The following is a 9,007-nucleotide window of genomic DNA, read 5'->3' as shown; positions in this document are numbered from 1 at the left end:
TCCACACCAAACTCGAAACAAACTCATTAGAGGGTTAGTGCATATTCAAAAACTCACATGTTCAGAGGTGACACAATCATTCTTAACACTTCTGGACATTGCTCAAAGCTACTGGAAGTCAATGGAACAAAGAAATCCATCCAACATAGCAAAAGAAGCAATGCGAAATAAAAGGCAGAATCTGTCAAAACAGAACAGTCCGTAAAGACGAATTTTATAGAGGCACCAGACTTGCTCAAATGAAAATTCTCAAATTTAATGAAAGTTGCGTACATATCTGAGGATCACTCACGTAAATTGGCATAATTTTCTGACTTACCTACAGAGAATTAGGCCCAGATTCGTGACAGCAAGAAATCTGTTTCTGCGCAGTAATCCAAATCTAGTATGAACCTTTCTATCAATGACTTTACTTGGCACAACAATGCAACAAAACTAAGATAAGGAGAGGTTGCTACAGTAGTATCAACTTCCAAGACTCAAATATAAAACAAAAGTACTGTAGTAAAATAAACACATGGGTTATCTCCCAAGAAGTTCTTTCTTTATAGCCATTAAGATGAGCTCAGCAGTTTTAATGATGCACTCGCAAGAAATAGTATTTGAAGCAAAAGAGAGCATCAAGAGGCAAGTTCAAAACACATTTAAGCCTAACATGCTTCCTATGCATAGGAATCTTGTAAATAAACAAATTCATGAAGAGCAAAGTGAATAGCATAGGAAAACTAGACAAGTGCAACTTCAAAATTTTCAGCAAAAAGAGAGGTGTTTTAGTAACATGAAAATTTCTACAACCATATTTTCTTCTCTCATAAAGATTTTCAGTAGCATCATGAGAAACTCAACAATGTAACTATCACATAAAGCATTCTTATCATGAGTCTCATGCATAAAGTTATTACTCTCCACATAAGCATAATCAATTTTAGTAGTCGTAGTGGGAGCAAATTCAACAAAGTAGCTATCATTATTATTCTCATCATCAAATATAGGAGGCATATTGTAATCATAATCAAATTCATCCTCCATAACAGGTGGCACCAAAAGGCTACTATCATTATAATCATCATAAATATGAGGCAAAGTATCATCAAAGTAAATTTTCTCCTCAATGCTTGGGGGACTAAAAAGATCATGCTCATCAAAACCAGCTTCCCCAAGCTTAGAATTTTCCATATCATTAGCAACAATGGTGTTCAAAGTATTCATACTAATATGTTCCATGGGTTTTTTTAATTTTCGCATCAAACCATCCATGTCTTAACTCAGGAAAAAGAATAAAAAGCTCCATGTTGCTTTCCATTATGCCTTACTAGTGTAAAACAAGAAACAAAAAGATGCAATTGCAGGATCTAAAGGAAATAGCTTCAAGTACTTACAAAGGCGCCGGAAAATAGCTTAGTAGCCGAGATCCGGAGTGTGAGTACCTTTTACCTTTCCTCCCCGGCAACGACGCCAGAAAAGTGCTTGATGTCTACGGGTGCTTCTATTCTTGTAGACAGTGTTGGGCCTCCAAGAGCAGAGGTTTGTAGAACAGCAGCAAGTTTCCCTTAAGTGGATCACCCAAGGTTTATCGAACTCAGGGAGGAAGAGGTCAAAGATATCCCTCTCATGCAACCCTGCAACCATAAAGCAAGAAGTCTCTTGTGTCCCCAACACACCTAATACACTTGTCAGATGTATAGGTGCACTAGTTCGGCGAAGAGATAGTGAAATACAGGTGGTATGAATGTATATGAGCAGTAGTAACGGCACCAGAAAATAGCTTGATGCTACAACTGGCGTGTGGTTGATGGTGGGAATATTGCAGGCAGTACAGATGCAGTAAAACAGTAAACAAGCAGCGATGATTGCAGTATTTAGGAACAAGGCCTAGGGATTATACTTTCACTAGTGGACACTCTCAACATTGACCACATAACAAAATAAATAGATAAATGCTCTACTCTACACTCTCTTGTTGGATGATGAACACCACTAATTGTGTAGGATTACACGAACCCTCAATGCCGGAGTTAACAAGCTCCACAATATTCGATATTCATGTTTAAATAACCTTAGAGTGCATGATAGATCATTGCAATTACACCAAGTACTAACATAGCATGCACACTGTCACCATCACACTATGAAGGAGGCATAGATCACATTAATACTATCATAGCAATAATTAACTTCATAATCTACAAGAGATTACAATCATAACCTACGCCAAGTACTACACGATGCACACACTGTCACCATTACACCGTGCAGGAGGAATAGAGTACTTTAATAACATCACTAGAGTAGCACATAGATTAATAGTGATACAAAGCACATTGCAATCATAAAGGGATATAAATAAGCACTTCACTATGCTATTCATAACAGTGAATAAATATTCCGTGAAATATAGCCTAAGAGACCCACACGGTGCACACACTGTCACCTTTACACACGTGGGACAAGGAGTCTCCGGAGATCACATAAGTAAAATTCACTTGACTAGCATAACGACATCTAGATTACAAGCATCATCATATGAATCTCAATCATGTAAGGCATCTCATGAGATTATTGTATTGAAGTACATAGGGAGAGAGATGAACCACATAGCTACCGGTACAGCCCTTAGCCTCGATGGAGAACTACTCCCTCTTCATGGGAGACAGCAGCGGTGATGAAGATGGCGGTGGAGATGGCAGTGGTGTCGATGGAGAATCCTTCCGGCGGCACTTCCCCGTCCCAGCGGCGTGCCGGAACAGAGACTTCTGTCCCCCAGATCTTGGCTTCGCGATGGCGGCGGCTCTAGATGGTTTCTCGTACCGTGGCTTTTCCGTATCGAAGATTTAGGTCAGGGACCTTTAAATAGGCGAAGAGGCGGAGTCGGAAGGTCGACGAGGCGGTGACACAGTAGGGGGGCGCGGCCCACACCCTGGCCGCGCCAGCCTATCATCTGGGGCCCACAGGGCCCTCCTCTGGTGGCTCTCGGGTGTTCTGGAAGCTTCATGCAATTCTAAGACTCTGGGCGTTGATTTCGTCCAATTCCGAGAATATTTCCTTTCTAGGATTTCTGAAACCAAAAACAGCAGAAAACAGGAACTGGCACTTCGGCATCTCGTCAATAGGTTAGTTCCGGAAAACGCATAAAAACGATATAAAGTGTGAACAAAACATGTAGGTATTGTCATAAAACAAGCATGGAACATAAGAAATTATCGATACGTCGGAGACGTATCACGTATGCTTGCTCAACAAAAAAAAAAACCTATATTTCGAAATGTCAAAAAAAATTGACAAAATATTCTACATGTACATCTCTATAATATACGTGAGTTCGTCAAGTTTCGCGAGGAACAAACATTTTTTATGGTCTATGTAAAAAATAGAAAATTTATCTTCTGGAAAGCTTTATTTTTAGCATTGAATTTTGTCTTTTTTACACATGTCACACGACAAGTTGATTTTTCATGAAAAGACTTTGTGAGCGCGTAGCACGTGAAGATGTGCGTGCGAATTTTTTGTTTCATTTTTAAAAAAAATCAAAATATATGTACCATGCATTTCAAAATAAAGGAAGCATATGGTCTCATGTGCCAAAACACCACTCCTTCTAGCATCTTCATATATTCTTTGTTGGGGCGGGGCATGTGGCAGCCCCTACACCACAAGTTCATTTTCTTTGTGTTTATGGTGTATTCGTAGACTCTCTGTGCCATGCTTTAGATTCGACGCTAGCAGGCCATACCTAATTTGGTGCTTCTAGCCTTTTGACCAACTGTTGTAATAATACCTCATAAAGTCAGAGAGGAATTCACACTGTAAGAGTTCATGGTATCTTCCTGAATAATGTGAAAAAATCCTGCTTCTAGGAAGCATGACCAATTTCACAACCATTCAGTTATCTGGATATTGATAATTTTCAGCATGAAAATGTCCACGACAATTTCACAACCAGCCAGTTATCTGAATATTGATAATTTTCAGCATGAAAATGTCCACGGTTCAGGACGGAAAATACTACCTCTCCGATTTCACCATGCTTCTGTGAATTTCTGAGGACACACTGATTGGCCTTTGCTATTTCTAATTACTCTACAGTACATTAAATCAGTCAACTTTGTGCTGGATGGTGTCGCTCCGCACTTAGTCGTTTTCTGTGGGGCGTTCCCCATCTGTTTCTAGTAATGTCGTCAAGCCCAGTCAAATTATTGAGATCGTTCAACTATCATGCTCCATCCTTAATTACAAGACAAGATATTTGACTCGGTCTCTCGCCGAAGTTTTCAAGGTGAAGCCAAGGGCGTTCTCTTTTTTTTTTTTTTTTTTTTTTTGCGGGTAGAAGCCAAGGCCAAGGGCGTTCTTGACCTATCGAGCTAGTTCCCGGTTTCATACCCTTGCGACTTGCCGTAATGTTCATATTCTACTGCGTAGCAAATCTCATGGTTTGCTTGTGGTGTGAGATAAATTGATTTAAGATACACTACTAGTCCAACGTTAAATCAACGAAGGACAAGATACAAGATGTTGAACCAGCTTAAAGCTACACACACCCACATGAACTACATAGGAAGCTACAAGCGGAAGCGTGGACAATGACTATTACGATGGCTATTTAGATTCGGAGCTAACACTGGACAACAGTGTCGGACTGGAGCTCACCCAAAGAGCGAGCCAACAAACACGCACGCTATCAACAGACCTCCCCGTCGCAGGCGCGCCACCAGAGGTCGACCACCACCAGGAACCGACCAATGTTGTCCACATGCCAACAAGTAGCACAAGGGTAGTGCAACGAGGACTAGGGCACGAAGCAAGCCTTGCCAAAGGATGGAAAACGAAGAGCCAACGCCATCCGAAGATATCACACCTCTACCACACAACCTTCGGAGAGCCGCATGCCGTGAGCTCCAAGACGGCATCTTCAAGAAGATCATGACGTAATAACGTCGATACCGCCCGACCCGGAGATCTTGGAGCATCGCCACAACGACGCCTTCAAGAAGGGGACGACGTCAACAGCCGTCGCCGTCATGGTCCAGGGCAAGGGTTTCCCCCGACATTAGCAACCCGTCCTCCACGGGCGCTAACGGCCGTGCCACACCACTCTCACACCGTGCGTCTCGTCGGAACCACGCCGTCCACACACCAAGGAACACGGCTAGCACCTGAGCAGCCTTTGGCTCGCTCGCCAAACAGGGGAACTCCCACCATCCAGGGCCGCCGCCTCAGCGACCCAACTCAAGCCGACGTGCCACCAACGTAGAGGAACAGTAGGGATGAGCACGTCTAGATCTGCCCGCCTAGCCACGATCTAGATCGGGCCCGCCTGGCCACGATCTAGATCGGGCCCGCCTGGCCACGATCTAGATCGGGCCCGCCTGGCTACGATCTAGCACAGCTACAACCAGCAGAGGACATGGCGAGGCATCACAGGGCAGCGAGAACGATGAGCAACCCCTCTGCATCATCCACAAGCTACCTTGGACTCAGCCGGCGGAGCCCACCTGACCCGCCTGTCGGCCCAGATCTAGGCCCAACCGCATACCGACTTCTGTGATCGAATGCCACTAGACATAATTTCTCATTATGAACTCCATGTCCAAACCGCCGGTGGCTAGAAGCACCACCACAGGCCGCCTCCGCCGCCGCCAGCCCAACCGCTCGCCAAAGCCGGATCCCCGCCACCCGAGCCGCACCGCCGCCATGCAAGACGGCCCTGAGCAGCCACCAAATGTGTGGGTAAGAAAGATCCCGCCGGCGCGGGCACCGCACGGGCTTTGCCCGGCAGCTCTTGCCGGCAACGACGGGGAGGGGGGAGGAGAGGAGGTGGGAGGTTGCGAGGTCGCCCTTGAGGAGTGAACCGTTTTCTCACCGTGCTAGTACTTTCTGAAAGTCCGTAAAAGATCTTGTTTTCATGTGTCAATGTCAAGGTTGCCAATCGAATAAGGCAATACCGAACTGCAAGATCACTTCTGAGATGCACATAAGTATATTTATTTATGTACAAGTTCGATCGTAATCAAGGAATCCATTGTGTGTGAGATCGATAAATGCATATACGTAAACGTCAGCAACTCAGCACAACCGTACACAGGACCAAGAAAATTTCAGTTGTTCTGCAAAGAGACATTTGGAACTACGCAAATGACACTATACACATCTCAAGTAAAAAAATGCACATCCTGTACACACCGCACTGACCACACCACACAGAAGTTGAGATTAAGAAAACCAAATCCGTGCAGTCTGGCATATGATCCTTAGCATAGCATATACGGAGCACTGAAGGAAGCAACCATGGTCAGTGCATGCCGCCGGCGACGACGGCGCTCTGGAGGGCGCCGGAGGACCTGAGCACGCCGTCCATGAAGGCGAGCCTCTCGGAGAGCGACCTGACGTGCTGTTGGTACTCGAGAGCCTGCTCCATGGCCTCCGCCTCCAGCTCGCCGAGCTGCACGCACAGCCGCTCCTCGGCCTCCTCCGCCACGGCCACCCGTGCCAGCGCCGCCTCAAGCTGCTGCCGCAGCCGCTCCTCCCTCGCCTCCGCCTCGGCCATCGCCCTCGCGAGCTCCGACCTCTTGCCGTCCATGGCCGCGGTTGCCTTCCTCGCCATATATATTTTACGCTTGCTAACTTCTCTGGGGCAAAGATGATCTCTGAGCGCCTGTGCTCCGGTGTCCCCCCCGTGGCGAACGACGTTCAGCTGAAAAACACAAGGACGGTCAAGATTAGCTGATACCGCTTCGGCGTAGGGTATACGGGAGTCACTTATACTGTATTATGTACGTATATGGGGATGACGTGGCGTGTAACGTGGCAAGGAAGGGAAGGCGTCGGTGACGTGTAGAAAGACGTGGCGAGGGAGCGGAGGCGTCGGGGCATATAAAAGTCCTGGAACCGCTCGTCCGCTTCCATTTCCCCCCCTTCCCCACTTCTTCGAGCTCCATCTCTCCGCCAAAAAACCCTTGTCTCTCTCCCTGTCACTCCGCCCGTAGGTTAGGCAGTGGATCGTGGGCTATTGAGTAGATCTGGCGGCGATGGAACCTGGTAGAGCTGCCGCGGAAGAAGTGAAGATGCTGGCGGTCGTGGAAGGGGATGCGCGGCCGGAGGCGGTTGGAGGGGATGGCGGAGCTGGAGAGGAGAAGAAGACGGCGGACGGTGCAAGCAAGACCGCCGTGGAGACCTCCGTCATCGGCTCTCCCGCCGTCGGCCCGTTGGTGGCGGCAACGGCGGATGTGGACGGCGACGAATCTGCTACAGGGAAGGGCGATGCGGGTGATGCTGCCGGTGATGGTGCCGCAGCCGTCACGGTGGTGGCGGATCTGGTGGATCAGGCTGAACCGTCCGCGGCCTTGAAGGTGGTGGCGGATCTGATCGGTGCGGAGGCGTCCGGGCATGTCTGCGAGGTCAAGGACGACATGCAGATGGAGGTTAGTGCGTTGTCGGCTTTTTTTGATTTCGATTAACTGGTCTGAGAGGCAAGCATGGGTGCACAGATTATCGCATATTGATAGTTTCAAATGTTTTCACACAATATGTTCATATACAGATTATCGCATATTGGTAGTAGTATTTATACACAGACATGCATCAACTGGTTTGAAACATTGATGATGATTAAACACCAGGACGTAGATGACATCAAACATTATATTTTAGTTAAACCTTAGTGATTTCAAAATACTATAGTATTGGAGCGGCCTAGCTAGAGCAGAGAACACAATAAAAGAAACTGTAGTTTAGGAGAATGCTTCATTGTTGTTCTGATTCATCAAATTTGTCATGGAAGTCATGTCAAGATAAGCTGCTAGGTGCAATGGTTGCATTGCTGCTGGTTCTCATTTCATAGTTACTAGCTTACCATGCTAGCTGTTTCTTTAAGCTCATGTTGGTCGAATTAATGATGTTGCACATCCCATCTTTGCTAAGTTGGAAAGCCTCGAAGGAGTTATCAGTTATTATTTAAGATTCTAATTAATTATCAATAAATCCCATGAAAATAATGACTACAGGTGATATAGTTACTTACTTGTTGACTTATTGCAGTTCTGATGCATTGCTTAACAGAGCAGACAGTATACATCTATATCAGTTACACTGACAAGAATTAGCCTCCTGTGTCCTGCTACTTGGAAATTTCTTTTATTTAAATTATGTACACGGCTGTACTGTAAATTATTTAGTATGTGCTGATTATATTGCAAAATTATAATGTAAGCATCCAGCTAATTTTGATGACCTAGAATAATGTGAGAATATTAACCTTTTGAGATTAATGTGGGGATTTATCATGAGATTAATGTGCTATGATTGAAAGGGTCCTGTAATGTATAGTATAATGAAAGCATGATCAGGGTAGGTGCTAGCATAATGTAACTATAAATATAATTCCCTTAGACTTGGTAGTTTGGAGTATACATAAGATATAATGAAAGAATAATTAAGATGATCTATTTGGTATGCATAGTATTTGGATGTTATTTTCCTATAGGTGATTACTGTGGTGACTTTTCATATTTGTATGCAGGCTGGTGAAGGTTCCAGGAAGCGGAAGCGCGAGGAGGAGGAGCTTGTGCCTCCTCCAATCCAGGAGCTAGGACCTGTCCCTCCTCCAATCCAGGAGGAGGAAGTACCTGTCCCTCCTCCAATCCAGGAGGAGGAGGAACCTGTGCATGCTCCAATCCAGGAGGAGGAAGAACCTGTGCCTGCTCCAGCATTGCCTGCTCCACCAGTGCCTGCTCCACCTGTCCCTGCTCCATATGAGGAGTTGGAGGATTCAGATGGCTCCCTGGAGGTGAGCTATACAAGTTGTTCTGTACCATTGCATGTATTTCATTCTGTTTGCTTTGTATCTGTAATCATAACTTGTACATTTTGTTGTTGTGCAGTATGACTCCCAGGATTCATGCGAGTCCGTGGACAGCAGGAACATTGGATCCTTCAAGACCAAGCTGCTGCAGAAGCTGGAGGCTGGGGACCTCCCTTTCAAGAAGAGGGGGAGGTACTTCTGTCCATGGCACAA

At 45.8% G+C, this 9,007-nt stretch overlaps 1 protein-coding gene across 1 annotated transcript; it reads right to left on the bottom strand.

Annotated features, from left to right (window-relative positions):
• Nucleotides 1–6,078: 6,078 nt before the first annotated feature.
• LOC127306231 (protein RESPONSE TO LOW SULFUR 2-like) lies at nt 6,079–6,640 on the bottom strand. The gene has a single exon (XM_051336859.2). The coding sequence runs from the start codon at nt 6,596–6,598 to the stop codon at nt 6,287–6,289; it is 312 nt and encodes a 103-aa protein (XP_051192819.1). The 5' UTR covers nt 6,599–6,640; the 3' UTR covers nt 6,079–6,286.
• Between the last annotated feature and the right edge of the window lie 2,367 nt (nt 6,641–9,007).

Source organism: Lolium perenne, chromosome 1 (assembly GCF_019359855.2).
Source record: "Lolium perenne isolate Kyuss_39 chromosome 1, Kyuss_2.0, whole genome shotgun sequence".
Taxonomy (NCBI): domain Eukaryota; kingdom Viridiplantae; phylum Streptophyta; class Magnoliopsida; order Poales; family Poaceae; genus Lolium; species Lolium perenne.
This window is presented reverse-complemented; position numbering and strand designations above follow the sequence as displayed.

Coding starts and splice junctions, on each gene's coding strand:
- LOC127306231 (XM_051336859.2), bottom strand. CDS start 6,598: ATGGCGAGGAAGGCAACCGCGGCCATGGACGGCAAGAGGTCGGAGCTC.